The 16,532-nt window shown below is 39.0% G+C and overlaps 1 protein-coding gene across 1 annotated transcript in view; it reads left to right on the top strand.

The window, feature by feature from the left end:
• RNF150 (ring finger protein 150) overlaps nt 1–16,532 on the top strand; it is a 281,038-nt gene that overhangs the window by 185,572 nt on the left and 78,934 nt on the right. The window contains exons 3-4 of the mRNA XM_002804206.4: nt 11,850–11,921; nt 13,799–13,881. Coding sequence (XP_002804252.1) covers nt 11,850–11,921; nt 13,799–13,881 — 155 coding nt within the window. The remainder of the gene's footprint in view (nt 1–11,849; nt 11,922–13,798; nt 13,882–16,532) is intronic.

Genomic DNA, 16,532 nt, shown 5'->3' with positions numbered 1-16,532 from the left:
GTTATAGCTGTGCAGGCCATAGCTATAATAAGCATCAGGTTAACTTAAACCATTTATTTTTATTAAAGCATTATTGGCCTTCAGAAGGAGTGACTTTCAGGTTAGATGAAGGCTCACAGCCTGAAATGGAACATCAAAGGCGTTTATTTTACATTGTCGAAGTATCCAACTATTCCGGTATATGAAAGAGAGACTGACCTTGAATTAGCCAGATGAGCACCTCAGTCTCTGCTTGGCTTTGTGCAGATCACAATTAAAAGAAAGCCACCAGCATCTTACATAATCATGGCCAGTTTCATGTCACATCTACCTGGAGAAGATCATTTCAATGCAGTTTCCCATGAAGTAATATTTGCTAAAGTTCTTCACAGTAGAAGCCTCCCAGCAAGGTCTTTTAGATGGTAACATGGAGAATAAGGGCTACAACTAAAAGTGGAGAGGAAGATTTGGCTGGTATACCATGTTTCTTAAAGATTTAACCAAGTTAAATCTGGTATAGGGCAATAGCTAAAGATACCAACTTTGCAGTCAGATGGGTCTCAATTCAAATCTTTGCTCTAATAATTCCTAGTGGTGTGACTTTTCACAAGTTACTTCACTTGTCTATGCCCAGGCTTCCCCACATGTAAGGCCAGCCCCATAGACTTGATGTGAGGATTGAATGAGAAAATATTCATGACATATTATTAGAGGGTTGGTAAATGGGTCACGTTTATTGGATAAAGCGTGCTTGGAAAATATATTCCCCACCTTACCCTCACTACCATACAAATAGTAAATAGCTCAATTCTTACATACCTCACATATAGTTTAGTCTACAGATGACCTTTTTAGCTCTATTGACACAATTTGAAACCAAATGGAATCTTCCATCTTTACCCCAGAGTCAGGGAAAAGCTCTCTGAACCCTATCCTTTGGGGTTTTTATTGAGGTTTCATCATGTAGGCATGACTGATTAAATTATTGGCCATTGGTGATCAACTCAGCCTTCAGCCCCTCTTCCCTCCTAAGGGCAGGGTTAGGAGTGAGGGAATCTGAAAATTCCAACCCTCTAATCACAAGATTGGTTCCCAAAGCATCCAGACCTTTTTCTTAGAAACGTTCCAAAGTTACCTCATTAACATAAACTCAGGTGTGGTTGAAAAGGATTTCTTATGAATTACAAAAACTGCCCTTTCACCTTTATCACTCTCATCACTTAGGAAATTACAAGGATTTTAGGAGTTTTAGCTGGGAGCTGGGATGAAGATCAAAATATAGATAGTCCTTATTATATATCACAGTATCACACAGCTGAATTATTAATAGCTCCCCAATTTACTCTCAGAATTGTTCCAGTTTGGATGATAAGTTCTATGGTTACCATATGTGTGAGAGAAAGAAAGGAATCAAGAAAAGAATCAAGGACACATTTAGGTCAACTCTCATGGTGTTTACTGGAACAGGAAAGATGGAAAAAGTAGAGATCCAAAGGGCTAGAGTATCAAGAATTTGGATTTGACAATGCTAAATTTAGAAGCCTTTTGGATATTGAAGCAGAGATGCCAGGTAGGTATTTTGATGTGTAAGTCTGGAGCTCAGGAAAGAAGACAGGGATGGGGGTACTAATGTGGGGGTCATCAGAATACAGATGACATTTAAATTGTCAGGACAGGAGGAGCTCACTTGGGGAGAGGGTATTGCAGAAGAGCTCTGGAGCCTGAGCCTGAGATACTCTAATACAGCCTCACCTTTACCCCAGCCTGTCTCCTACAATCATCATTTTATGTTAGTTTCCTTTCTTCCCAATTCTTACCACTGTCTGAAATTTTTCTCTCCTTGCGTTACACCTTGCCTTCGCAGCGCACAATGACACTCTGAGGGAAGTGAAACAAGGAGGCTGATTTGCAGAGACCAAGGATAGCCTCACACGCCATGTGGAGCCATTGCTTCCCTGGTCAAGGTTAACTGTTCCACAGCCATCCTCTTCACTCGCGATGCTTGTTTCTCCTGGTAGCCCCATCATCTTTTCTTGAGACCATTTTCCTTTGGAGACCTTGGTCTGTCAGATGGCCTATATGTGCCTGAGTCCAGTGACTGATTATTTCAAGCTCTCTCTGCACAGAGCTCAGGGAGGTGAATGGACTCCTCATTCCCATTCAAGCACTGTGACACTTAAGAGCATGTGGATTAGGATGCAGCTCTACTCAGAGCACACACAGCACATTTAGGGAGCTAATTTCCTGATGTCATATTCCAGCCCAGTGGAATCTTATCTCTAACCAAGCCCACAATACTCTTTAACATAATCCGACATAAACGTCACACCCCCAGGCAGCTAGATGGGGGTCAAGGTTGGGGTTTTAGGAGCTGGGACCACATAAAAGTTATATCTAACAATGGTTTTGGTGCAAAGTAGAATCAGAGTCTTGGGCAGGCCAGGGTTATAAGGCAAGAGGACAACCCAGGGTATTAAGTGCATAGGACCATGTGGAGTTCGGAGCCAGATTTATCATAAAATGGGAACAGTGGTCGAGCAAGGCAGAACAAAGCAGGCCAGGTTGGGAGAGGAAGCTGAGGGAATGGTTCTCAGGTGAAGGAAACCTTTTATATCAGACTCTCTACCTGTTAAAAGAGCAGGTAGAAGCCCTGATGGCATGGAAAGAGAAGTTGCAAACCACAACCCACTTGTCAAAGAAGGAAAGGCCCAATAATGATTAGAAAAAAATATTTTACTGGCCATTTAACACATGTCATGATGACTTTTAAATACCATGACAGATCTCTCTCTCCTCACCAGCCCTGATCATGCCCCTGGATGAGTACTTTAAGAAAATAGCCCATCGATGCCACCAGTGTGTGGACTTCTACACTGTGTAGACTGGACACCTCTCAGGTCAGCCCTGAGAACCCATGTGCCAGAGGGTTGCAGAGAGGAAACCACAGTCATGGGAACTGGGAGGCAGAAGACACCTGGCTGTAATTTCACTCAAGTATTTGAGAATGCTGATTGCCTGATCCTAGAATTATAGTTTTTAGAAGTTAAAAGAACAGTCAATAGAATGAATTTGGGAGAGAGAAATGTAAAGTGATTTTCTTTTCAAGGGCATGCAGCCAGATTGATGATTGCAAGTCAAAGTGTTTTCCACCAGATGAAGCCACCTCAATGGCATTGAGGTGCAGAGACCTAACCCATGGGACAGGTTGCCAGTCTTTGCCTCAGTCATAGCTGTAAAATGAGCAACTCCTGATCATTCAATACTGAGCGCCAGCCCTTTCCGGCTTTAGAAGCAAGGCTGTCATGTTAAGTCCTTCCTAATAAAGTTATCCCTCAGCATCCATGAGGAATTGGTCCAGGACCCCCCTCCTACCCATGGATACCAAAGTCCACAGTCCCTTATATGAAATGGCATATTATTTGCATATAACACATCCTCCCATATACTTTAAATCATCTCTTATTTACTTATATTACCTAATTACTTCTAGTACCTAATGTAAACACTATGTAAATAGTGGTTATGCTGTGTTTTTTTATTTGTATTATTTTGTTGTATTGTTATCTTTTTTTGGTTTTTTCCCCCAAATGTGTTTAATCCATTATTGGTCGAATCTGCCATACAGAAAGTTGGCTGTGTCTAGTTTAAGACTCCTCACCTTAAGGGGCTTCCCAGAGAATGCTAAGGATTCATCTCCATTCTGCCCATCTAATGACCTACGATCTTGTGACCTCTTCTTGACCTTTGAGTTGGGAGGCCAGATTCATGACAGACTCCTGATCCTGAATACCAGTGTACACTATGGACAGTTCTCCTCTCCCCACCAGAAGGCCAAGGATCCCCTCATTCCCTAGAGGTGCCACTTCTGCTGCCATTCACTGATTCTTACCCTACTTATGAAAACCCTGCAGGATGGCAAGGCAAACAGCAAGCGGTGTTCCTGCCATGGCCATGGTGGGTATCCCTGTCTTCTGTGATGTTGGAATATTGTCTCACTATCTGCTAGGACATCTCATCTCAGACACAAGGACTGGATCTCTGACTTGAAAAACACACAACTCCTAATAAATGGTAGCTTATTCAAATATGGACAGATCAGATAAACTAAGTAGGGATCTTTTTTGGTTTTCATAAACAATATTGCCTTTGAGGCTAATCCAAGGAAACCAGATCTGTTTTGATTTGCTTTATTTTTATTTGAGGCCTGGTAATGACATTCAGCAAAGTTTTCCTGAAAGATTTCTCTCTTCCTGAGAATAATTTTTCCTATTATTTACATGTACATGGCCCGTGTGCCTTTGATTTCTTTTGCACGCCTTGCATATTGATACTTAAACTGCGTTGGAATAAAAGAAGTAATGAAATTTAAAATAAACATGAACTTCACAAAGAAAAACAGAAAGGAAAGGAGTTTGCCAAGTCTCAGCCACCAAGGGAGAGTCCAGGCAGAGATGCTTCTGTCTCCTAAAGAGTGAGGACTAAAATTGTCCCTGAAACTGCTCTAGAAGAAAGTAGAAAGCCCTCAGGGAAACAGAAAGGCAAAAGCGCGTGTCGTATCCATGCAGTCTTCAGTGAGGTAATTAGCCCTTGATTTGCTTTTTTTGGATTATTCAGGTCTCAAAGCATGTTGCCTCCCTATTCTTTTGTGCATGGATGAAAATCATGAGCTGGTAAAGCTAGAGATGACATTACTTTACATACCTTATGTTATTAGTAAGGGGACGGAAGGCCACAAATGTTTAAGTGACTTGGCCAAAGTCACACAGTTAACTAGTGACAAAAATAGGATAAAGAGCTGGGTCTTCTAACTTTGAAACCATTATTTTCTGCTCTACAACACCTCCAACAACAACAACCACAACAAACCCTGATGTTTCTACCTCACATTGTGTGTTCACAAACAGATTTATGGCATCACTCTGTGAGGTCATCACAGCTATCGAAATAGTCAAATTATTTTATCTATTTTTCTAGATTTGTGGAGTGGTGATCCACACCATGGAAATTTATTGGACTGGCTGTGCTATGACTTCTATCATATCAGCCAGTCCTGGAAGGATCATTATTATGTATTAGAGTGCATGAGGAAAATGTTTGCGTCACTCATGACCATGTAGGTTTTACACAACTGGGACCAATTCTGTTTACTTTGGCAGTGGCCTCCCTTCACCTAGAACTTAAGCACACTTAGTTATCATCCACTTGGTGATGATGACAATGAACATGATCATAAAATACAGCTGTTGGAAAAAATAAAATATGCTACAGAATTATCCAATCAAATGAGATAGAAAGAAAATAAACTCAGTTTTGATGCTATGTTTTGGAATCCTTATGTTCCAAATTTGTATTATCACTTTCACTGCATTTCTATTTATAACACAGAACAGAGGAAGAGGAAAGTTTCTTATTTTTCTCAGTTTCTTAAATATTTAGATTACTAATTTATGTGTCTCGGGTTGAACTGGAGTCTGCTGTTTACCATTCTTGTTAGAATTTATGTAGGACTTTATTCTTTTAATACATGGCTCTGTATTTATTTTGCATAACAGTTTATCTTCACTACTGTCAAGAAACCAGTAACCTTGGTAAATATATTCACGCTTGTTTAGATCAAATAGATGGAGAAACCTAATTATTACAATGGCCTAACACCTAACAAGCTTTAGTAAGAAGCATGATTTTGGCCAGGCACCAGTGGCTCACGCCAGTAATCCCAGCACTTTGGAAGGCCGAGGCAGGCAGATCACCTGAGGTCAGGAGTTCAAGACCAACATGGTGAAACGCTGTCTCTACAGAAAATACAATAATTACCTGGGTGCAGTGGCACACACCTGTAGTCCCAGCTACTCAGGAGGCTGAGGCACAAGAATCACTTGAACTCGGGAAGCAGAGGCTGCAGTGAGCCGAGATTCACGCCATTGCACTCCAGGCTGGGTGACAGAACACAACTGTGTCTCAAAAGTAATAATAATATTAATAATAATAATAAGTATGATTTGGGTCTGGTTAGATTAGAAAGAATTTATAGGAGCACCCTAGAGAAGAGAGTGGAATCCCTACCTGAAACAAAAGGCTGACTCAAACCTGAGATGGTTCCTCAATCCACCTGAAGTGGTCCCTGAGTCCTCCATTAGCAGCACTTTACTCTGCATTTCTGAGAATGGCAAAGGGAAGAGTCTGTTTTGTAAAAGACTTCTAGTTGCAATTAGATTCTCTATTCAGGCTAGGTACAAGATTCAGTTTGAGCAGGGCCTGTAGTTTTCCTTGCCTCTTCAAACTGGGTGCAATCAAAAACCCAAAGACAGAAGAGATCAATTACAAAAGCAACAGTAGCCTTATTTGGGCCATTTCATTAAATGTTTATGTTTTTACTTATCTCTTTAATTCGCATTTTGGAAATCCAGTAACACTCATTTGAAAATTATTGAAAGTGAGATTTTTTTTTAATATTGAAAACTTTTTTTAAAATGTTGAAAGTGGTACTTTTTCTTGGTATAATTTTTTTAATGGGGTCTTCTCTGTAGGTGTGTAATTTTCATGCCATCTACAAAGAAATAAGTATGCATATACTGATAGTACTTGTTTACATGCATATGGAAATTGCATTTTTTCAAAACTTTGTGGTGCTTTTTCCCTAATTTTGTTAATCCAGAACTCTTACAGAAAAAAAAAATATATTTTATTACATGATCCCATATCATCATGTACATCTCATAAGCTGATTTTCCTTCCTCAGGTATCTGGACCATCTGTTCTGCCCTTGCCAGGGAAGACTTTCATATCCTTTATCTGCCACTGCCAAAATGCTATGTTTTTCCTCCTCAACAGAGGAGAAAATATGTGTATCATTTATCAATAACATACAGAATGAGGCTTGACTCAAGGAATGTCACTGGAAAGGGAATGGAAGAGAATACCATTATACCCTTTTTTAGAATGATTAAGGAAAATATGTCTTCCTACCTTTGTGAATCATTTGATTTCTCAGAGCTTCTAGGAGGAAGGCCTCATAGACTTGTAGTTGAAGATGACTTTATTACAGTCATGCACTGCATAACTACACTTTGGTCAAAAATGGACCACACGTACGACGGTAGTTCAGTAAGATTATAATATCCTGTTTTTACTGTATCTTTTCTATGTTTAGATACACAGATCCTTACCATTGTGTTACAGCTGCCTACAGTATTCAGTCGTGCTGTACAGGTTTGTAGCCTGGGAGCAATAGGCTAGACCATAGAGCCTATGTATATAGCCGGCAGTATCATCTAGGATTGTGTGAGTATCTTCCATGATTTCACACAGTGATGAAGTCACCTAACAATGGATTTCTCAAAATGTAGCCCTGTCATTAAGCCACATATGGCTGTACTTTCTCTTTTACTCCCTTTCCCTCAATCTATTAATTCTGCTAATTTGGGAAGCCCGTCTCCTAAATGACTTAATCCTCTGCTGAACTTCTTTAACCTCTCCAGGGCCCAGTCATACAAATGCCAGTAATGGAATTCGTCTTTCTAATTCCCTAGCCATTAACTTTACTGTTAGCCAAAATCCCTGTTACCTTAACGTCAGCTTGCTTTACATTTCCTCAAAGGACATGCCATTTTAAAAAAATAAAGGCAGCCTGCATTATTTTAAAAGGGCATGGAAAGGGTTTTTTCTCTAGAAGAGATTGAGGGAATGTTTTCAAAAGCCATCTATTTTTATTCAGATGTAGCCAACTGTAAAGTTAAATACACAGCCAAAGTTTAATGCAGTCTTTGAACTTCCCCTACATGCCCACATTTAAGAAGAGCATATTTCATTTGCTAAAACATTATTTTAAATGAAATTGAATTTTGAAAACATTATTTCTAGTTCACCTGCTTTTTAAAAATGTTGACTCCCTGGCCGGGCGCGGTGGCTCATGCCTGTAATCCCAGCACTTTGGAAGGCTGAGGCAGGCAAATCATGAGGTCAGGAGCTCAAGACCAGCCTGGCCAACGTAGTGAAACCCATCGCTACTAAAAATACAAAAAAATCAGCCAGGCATGGTGGTGGGCACCTGTAATCCCAGCTACTTGGGAGGCTGAGGCAAGGGGAATCACTTGAACCTGGGAGGCAGAGGTTGCAGTGAGTCGAGATCGCACCACTGCACTCCAGCCCGGGTGACGGTATGAGACTCCATCTCAAAAAAAAAAAAGTTCCCTTTGAGTATAATCTATGACCATTGTATGAAAATATATTTTTCTACTTAATTACTCTGTTTAGTCTTCAAAAAAATTTTTTAAGTGATTGAATTAGGTGCAATATTATGTAATGCCAGTTAAACACAATTGCAAAAATATCTGAGTTCTTTACAGAAAAAGAAAAACAGTATTTGTTTCTTTAGGATTCAGATTCTTTAATTATTATTATTATTATACTTTGAGTTCTAGGGTACATGTGCATAACGTGCAGGTTTGTTACATATGTATACTTGTGCCATGTTGGTGTGCTGCAACCATCAACTCGTCAGCACCCATCAACTCGTCATTTACATCAGGTATAACTCCCAATGCAATCCCTCCCCGCTGCCCCCTCCCCATGATAGGCCCCGGTGTGTGATGTTCCCCTTCCCAAGTCCAAGTGATCTCATTGTTCAGTTCCCACCTATGAGTGAGAACATGCGGTGTTTGGTTTTCTGTTCTTGTGATAGTTTGCTAAGAATGATGGTTTCCAGCTTCATCCATGTCCCTACAAAGGACACAAACTCATCCTTTTTGATGGCTGCATAGTATTCCATGGTGTATATATGCCACATTTTCTTAATCCAGTCTGTCACTGATGGACATTTGGATTGATTCCAAGTCTTTGCTATTGTGAATAGTGCCGCAATAAACATACGTGTGCATGTGTCTTTATAGCAGCATGATTTATAATCCTTTGGGTATATACCCAGTAATGGGATGGCTGGGTCAAATGGTACTTCTAGTTCTAGATCCTTGAGGAATCGCCATACTGTTTTCCATAATGGTTGAACTAGTTTACAATCCCACCAACAGTGTAAAAGTGTTCCTATTTCTCCACATCCTCTCCAGCACCTGTTGTTTCCTGACTTTTTAAATGATCGCCATTCTAACTGGTGTGAGATGGTATCTCATTGTGGTTTTGATCTCATTGTGGCATTTCTCTGATGGCCAGTGATGATGAGCATTTTTTCATGTGTCTGTTGGCTGTATGAATGTCTTCTTTTGAGAAATGTCTGTTCATATCCTTTGCCCACTTTTTGATGGGGTTGTTTGTTTTTTTCTTGTAAATTTGTTTGAGTTCTTTGTAGGTTCTGGATATTAGCCCTTTGTCAGATGAGTAGATTGCAAAAATTTTCTCCCATTCTGTAGGTTGCCTGTTTAGGGTTCAGATTCTTATTCTAAATATAATATTCTACAGGTCTGTGGCATTTACTTCCAATAACTAGTAGCCCTTTCTCAATACCTTTCAATCCTTGCCCCAGGGTCCTTCAATGGAGAGCAGCTGTCAGTTGATACTGGCTAGGTTTGCCAAGCTAGGACCACAGGTTTGCTTACCTTACAACGTGTATCACTTACAGTTTGTCCCTAAATATTCCCGTTAACTGGCTAAATTTCTCAGGTTGTTTTCCAAGCAAAAAAAAAAACACAACAAAACAAAAAACCAAAAACCACTATTGGCTTAAGATTTTATTAACTCATTATTTAGAGTTTTCACTAGATTATAAATTAAACTACAGTTGATAGGAGTGTGTCGTGTGTGTGTGTGTGTGTGTGTGTGTGTGTATGTGTGTGTGTGTATGCATACGCATGTGTTTTCATTACCATTTTTTTAAACCCAAAGCTATACTTGGCACAGAATAAGAGATCAAAAATATATGTTGAATGATTGACTGCCTATTATTGAAGGCAGCTTTCTTCTATTTATATATGCTGGGGATGTAGGGGACAATGTGAAGCAAAAAATAAGCACAGGCCTGCCCTCAGGGAGCTTATCTGAGGACAATCTAACAGTAATTGATCATAAAAACACATTTCAAATTTCAAAGGTGACAGTGCAGAGGTATAGTGCTATCAGGGTCTAGATGAGAGGGATCCTGTTGGATACATCTAGGAAGGGCTCCCTGAATAAATGATTTGAGCTGAAGTTAAAGGATGAATACCTAAGAACCAGAAGAAGAGGAGAGGAAAGTTCCATCATGTTTAGTTCACCTCAGTTCAGTTCTTTTCCTCTCAGTCTCCTGTTTTTCCTTGGTATTTATCACTAAAGACTCTTTCTATTTTTGCCTGCTGCCTTAGTTTGCTAGCTACTCATGGACTTCTGCATAAATCTCAATGATATAGGTCTCCTTTTAGGAAACAGCCAAAACTTACCCTTCTGATTAAAATGTCAGTATTATTTTAGACATGAAGGACAAACTATCAAAGAGAAAAATGAATTGACAAGGAAAACATCTTTTCTGCTAATTACTTTAACTGCTGTGTGTTTAGAGAAGTGCCACATGGTAAACACTTAGTGATTCTGATTGACTGGATGGTTGGTTGACTGATTAGCTGGCTAGCCAGATGTTGGATGGATGGCTGACTGGCTGGTCAGATGTTAGATGGTTGGCTGACTGGCTGATTGGTTGATCGGGTGGTTTTGTAAATGAAGGTGAGGGTGATAGATGAGCTTTGATTTTAAAATCAAACTTAATTTTATTCAGATTCTGACTTACCTTTCACTAATTCTATGATATTGGACAATTTACTTAAGCTCTGTAAGCCTCAGTTAATTCTATTAAATAGTGTTTTTCTCATAGTTATTATAATATCAAAGGTGATAATGCATATATAGCTTTAATATGGCACCTAGGATATATTAACTGTTCACTAATATACGTTCACTATTTTAAAGAAAAGCAAGAAGCTTGAGTGCTTTTTCCAAAAGGAACAAAATTAGTGAAAGCAAATGATTAGTCTGTGTTTAAATGTTAACCCTCTTAATCTTAGTCCTTCTAATGTTTTACTACTACGGATACACATCTATTGCAGACCAGAAATAGATATACCTAAGAAGATAAAACATGTAGAAAACTCACATGCACATGAACAATTTTTTTTCTTGACTGATTAATTTACTCACCACCCTATCCTTCTCCCAGTTTTCCTCATCACCCTCTGATTGCATTATTTCAGGGCTCATTAAGATGGTAATTTTCTCTGCCAAAAATGGGAAGAGAGTGATATATTATTTCTTGACATGGATCGTTGTGGTTACTCCGGTGTTTGCTTTATAATTATTTGCTAAACTGAACATTATGTTTTATGTATTTTTCTATATGCACCCTCACTTAAACATGCATAAAGGAGGTAAAATTGCCATGTGAGAACGTGATGGAATAGAACAGACCAAAGTTAAACCAATGTTATGCCTAAATGAGCAGATTGGAAGGAATATCCAAGCAATGAATCCTGATTATCAAAAAGAGGAGATGAAATTTATTCCAGCTGCTCCAGATTGACTATCTCTGTGTCACAAATTGAGTGGCTAGAGTGACAAATTACTAAACTCCTTTTTTTTTTTTTTTTTTTTTTTGGCTAGTATATGCACATATAACCTGCACTGTAGAACTATAGGGCAGGGTCTTTGTCACATGCCACTTGCTTAACACTAGGCATGAAGAACTTCTCTCTATGGCAAAACTCTTTTATAGACCTCAACTGGTAGAGCCCCCTTGCACAAATGCCACTACCCCATCTTTTCTAGTCATCATTGTTTGCATTCATGCCACATGTGCATGATTTCAGAGCTAACTGCCCTGGTGTATTAAACAACATCAGAAATGAAGTCAAGAATTACAGATCTTTATTATTAACAAGCATGTTTTGGTTTTTCAGCGCCGACTGGGGGATGCAGCAAAGAAAGCCATCAGCAAACTCCAGGTCAGGACTATCAAGAAGGGTGACAAGGTAACAGCCTCTTTTCTTTTTGGTGAGGAGCTATTCAAAAAAGCTTCTAACTTTTCTTACAGCCAGGGTGGAAGAGAGGAAAGGATGGCAAAGGGAAATATATGCTAACAGTTGTCCTATCAGTATATGTTATTATACTCTTCTTAATTAAACATAATTTAAAGTTTCTTATAAAATGCATATACTATGATAATAAAATAGTTGTATAGAAAATATGAGGGCTGGGCGCGGTGGCTCAAGCCTGTAATCCCAGCACTTTGGGAGGCTGAGACGGGCGGATCACGAGGTCAGGAGATGGAGACCATCCTGGCTAACACGGTGAAACCCCGTCTCTACTAAAAACTACAAAAAAAACTAGCCGGGCGCGGTGGCGGGTGCCTGTAGTCCCAGCTACTCAGGAGGCTGAGGCAGGAGAATGGCATAAACCTGGGAGGCAGAGTTTGCAGTGAGCTGAGATCTGGCCACTGCACTCCAGCCTGGGCGACAGAGCGAGACTCCGTCCCAAAAAAAAAAAAAAAAAAAAAAACTGATAAGTGTATAAAAAAATAGATGAAGCCAGAATGAAATTAGTACACAAATGGATTATCTAAAATGTGTAATAGAAATGGGTCTCAAAATTAAGTTGGGGCTTTCTAGCAGCCAGTACAAAGGAAACAATATTCAGTATTCAAGTAATATTTCATGAGTTTATTCCAGTGTCCCACAAGATAAAATCAAAATGGTTGTTCCTGATGTTATGACCTGAGAAAGTTTTTCATGAATCTTTGCAAGCAAGACAGCTTTCTGTGCTGAGCTATGTTCTCCACTCAAGTCTACAGTATAAATGCAGGAAGTATATTCAATCCCTCTGAAATCCAGTATTCAGAACTCCAAGGTTGACAGGTGGTGTGGCTCATGCCTATGATCCCAGCACTTTGGGAGGCCAAGGTAGGTAGATCACTTGAGGCCAGGAGTTCAAGACCAGCCTGGACAATGCAGCAAGACCCTGTCTCTATAAAAATTTTTTAAAAACCAAAACGCAGAGCCCCGAATTCATTTCAATAGTCTCCTTCACTGTAGAATGGTATCATAAAGCCAGAAGCAATAGTATATCTTGAGGAGGAAAAACAAAGCCGTCCTGCCCAGGTGTACGGGCTTCTAAGGGTCTTCCTTATTCCCTAGGCCAAGTTAGAGCAATGGATTACAATACATGGGTTTGGAGCTCCTTGGGGCAATGTAAGGGATTTACAACTCCACATATAAGCAGGTATTGTCTCTATTCTGAATAATTGATTTATCTCACAAATTATGTGCTATTATTTTTCAAGTATATAAAAACGCCACTGGGCTTATAAGATAAAATTTATTTAAAGGCATTACTAAATTTAAAGTATATTTTAGTCAGTATGTTATTTCCCCTCAATCAGAGAGTAATAAAAGTACAAGGACTATTACATAGCACTATCTTATGAGGCATCAAAAGAGGTTTATATACTTGAAAAAAATTGGAACTACCATTTTGTGTTAATATTTATTTTATACACTAGATTCCAGAAGAATGGATAGATTAAATATCATTCAGGTGATTCACCATAAGTATTATTTCTCATCCTGAAAATTTAGATATGTTGCCTCTAATTATAATTAATAGCATTTTTAGTAATGTACTTTAGAAAATGGTTTTCCTCACAAAAGCACTTGAAGCGGAACCTAGAAACAAAAAGTAGAGGTTGGAAGGAATGGAAACTAGTCCAAATGATGGTAAATTTGATTTAAAAACTGGCACCAGCACTACCGAAAGCTTTGCTCCAGGCAAGCTCTCCTTGGGTTTTGGCTTGGATATTTACACAAGAGATGAAGCTAAGAAAATAGGCTCATCTGTGCTCCCTCTGTTGCAGGAAACAGAGTCCGATTTTGACAACTGTGCAGTTTGTATTGAAGGGTACAAGCCCAATGACGTTGTCCGGATCCTGCCCTGCCGGTGAGTCACTAGGCTGCCTGCTTTTGATTGGGTTGTGTGTGTGGAGCATGCCTGCGTGGCCTCCCTGGCCCAGACCTGCCGGGCATAGTGCTGCCAGGTCAGTCTGCCTCAACATTTCCATGTTTCCATTGCAGACAACCCAGACATTCTTGTTTTTGTATAACCTTTGTCCTTGAAAACACTGTGTCATGAAATGTGTTTCTGATCCCCTATCCCCTTTGCATCAAAGGAAGTATACTGCTATGAACTAGAACTTCATGATACAGAAATTTATGATGTGGCCACCAAGTACAAGTTTTCTTGAACAACAGATCTTTGATATTCAGAATCAATTCTGGCTTTTACCAGTACTATTTTAATTAAAATAATAAAAAATTAATTAAAATCTGAAAAAATTTTTGCGAATGATCATGAACAGTGTGGTAATTAGAATATGGTCAGAAGTAAGTAGGAAGCCAAGGACAGATACCGTGCCCTTTCTTTTCTTTTTTTTTTTTTAAACTAACAGAAAGAGAATGTGACACTCAAATTCCCACAAAATTCTTGCATCTAGGGGAGGATGCCAGGCATGGATAGTTGGGGAAACTCCCCAGGTGATTCTCATATAACCCTATTCCCTCTCCCTAATTGAAATTCACGAGAAGTTGTCTGAATTTTTAAATTGTTAAAATTAAATAAATTTAAATACTTAAATCTTTTAAAAGTCACATAAAATCCATCCTCCTTCACTGATAACCTTTTTTAGTGTTTTTTTGTTCATCTGTGTAAATGTCCCAAAAATAAAAATGAAATTATGCCTTAGTGGGAGATTCTTCATTTAGAAAGACTTGCTTTCAATATTCTTAGATACTTTAGGCCAGGCACGGTGGCTCACACCTGTCATCCTAGTGCTTTGAGAGGCCAAGCCAGGAGGATTGCTTGAGACCACGATTTCAAGAACAGCCTGGGCAATAAAGCAAGACTCTGTCTCTACAAAAAAAAAAAGTAAAAATTAGCTGAACATGGTGGTGCTTGGGACATGGTGGCACTCGCCTATAATCCTGGCTACTCAGGAGGGTGAGGTGGGAGGATCCCTTAAGCCCAGGAGTTCAAGGTTATACCGAGCAATGATCATACCACTACACTCCAGTGATCACACCAGTGCACTAGGCGACAGCAAGACCTTGTCTCAAAAAAAAAAAAAAAAAAAAAAAAAACAGTTCTTAGAGACTTTAAAAGTAAAGTAGGAAAACATATACCACAAAGATATAAGACAATTTACATATTCATAAAGCAATGCAAACTTAAGGACTGTTTACTAGAACTACAAAAGAAACAAAAATTACTTTAGAGGAATGGCTTAATAATCCCAAAATGACAAAGAGTGGACCAAAAAAGAAGTGACAGGATACTAAAACTGATGCATAAACTCCCAAGGGAAACAGACCTTGGTTGAAATGTGCATAGGCAAATTGATCATTAGGAAAACAGGCGTTAGGGAAGTACATCCTGGTGGCCCCAGCCAAAGCCTTCAATTGTGATTCACTTTCCCTTAGTTTGTAGACACCTTTCTCTGAGACGAAATCATCAACAGAGATAACTGAAGATTTGGTAGTTTCCTTCATATGAGGATTTGCTATGTAAGTTCTTTCTAGTTATTACATACACTTAGTGTTTACTCAGTGATTTCCAGAAACACGGGCAGACAAATGCAGTATGTGAACTACAGAATGCCTCTTGGAGCAACATCTTGTATCTCTGCAGTATTTTATTAAAGGTTTTATAAAGCGTCTTAGGCCGGGCGCGGTGGCTCACGCTTGTAATCCCAGCACTTTGGGAGGTCGAGGCAGGCGGATCACTAGGTCAGGAGATCAAGACCATCCTGGCAAACATGGTGAAACCCCGTCTCTACTAAAAAAAAATACAAAAAAATTAGCCAGGCGTGGTGGTGGGCACCTGTAGTCCCAGCTACTCGGGAGGCTGAGGCAGGAAAATGGCATGAACCCAGGGGGGCAGAGCTTGCAGTGCGCGGACATCATGCCACTGCACTCCAGCCTGGGTGACAAAGCAAGACTCTGTCTCAAAAAAATAAATTAATTAAAAATAATAATAATAAAGCCTCTTAGATATAAGCAAATAAAGTGCTTTCCTTTATCTTTTTCTTGAAGATTATTTAGAGCCCTATGTGATTACTACTAATAAAAAAAATTCAGAGCCGATTAAAGTTAAATATCTGCATTCTTCTGAAAAATCCAAAGATATTTACAAATGTAAATTAAGAAAATCTGTTTTAAAAATTATATACATAGTATTACTTTAGCTCTACAATTCATACAGTATAAAATAGTTTATTCACTTAAAGCTCTCTCATAAACTTCATGTTACACATATATATATATATAACTGCTAGAGATTGCATAATATCCAAGTCATAGATGTACCACAATTTAATTTTCCATATCCTTATTTGGGAACATTTTTGGCTGAGTTCAATTTTTATTTATGACAGATTGCGTTGTTTTAACAGTGTTTAGATTTTCATGATGTATTATTCCAGATCTCCTTTTATATTGTAATTTTTTGGAAATATTAACCAAAAAATAGCATTTTAATATTTACCACAGAAAATAAAACCTTAGGGATTTTAATATACATTAGCCCTTGCTCTTGGC

The sequence above is a fragment of the Macaca mulatta genome, chromosome 5 (genome assembly GCF_049350105.2).
Source record: "Macaca mulatta isolate MMU2019108-1 chromosome 5, T2T-MMU8v2.0, whole genome shotgun sequence".
Taxonomy (NCBI): domain Eukaryota; kingdom Metazoa; phylum Chordata; class Mammalia; order Primates; family Cercopithecidae; genus Macaca; species Macaca mulatta.
The sequence above is the reverse complement of the archived record's forward strand: the minus strand, read 5'-3'. Positions and strand labels throughout refer to the sequence as shown.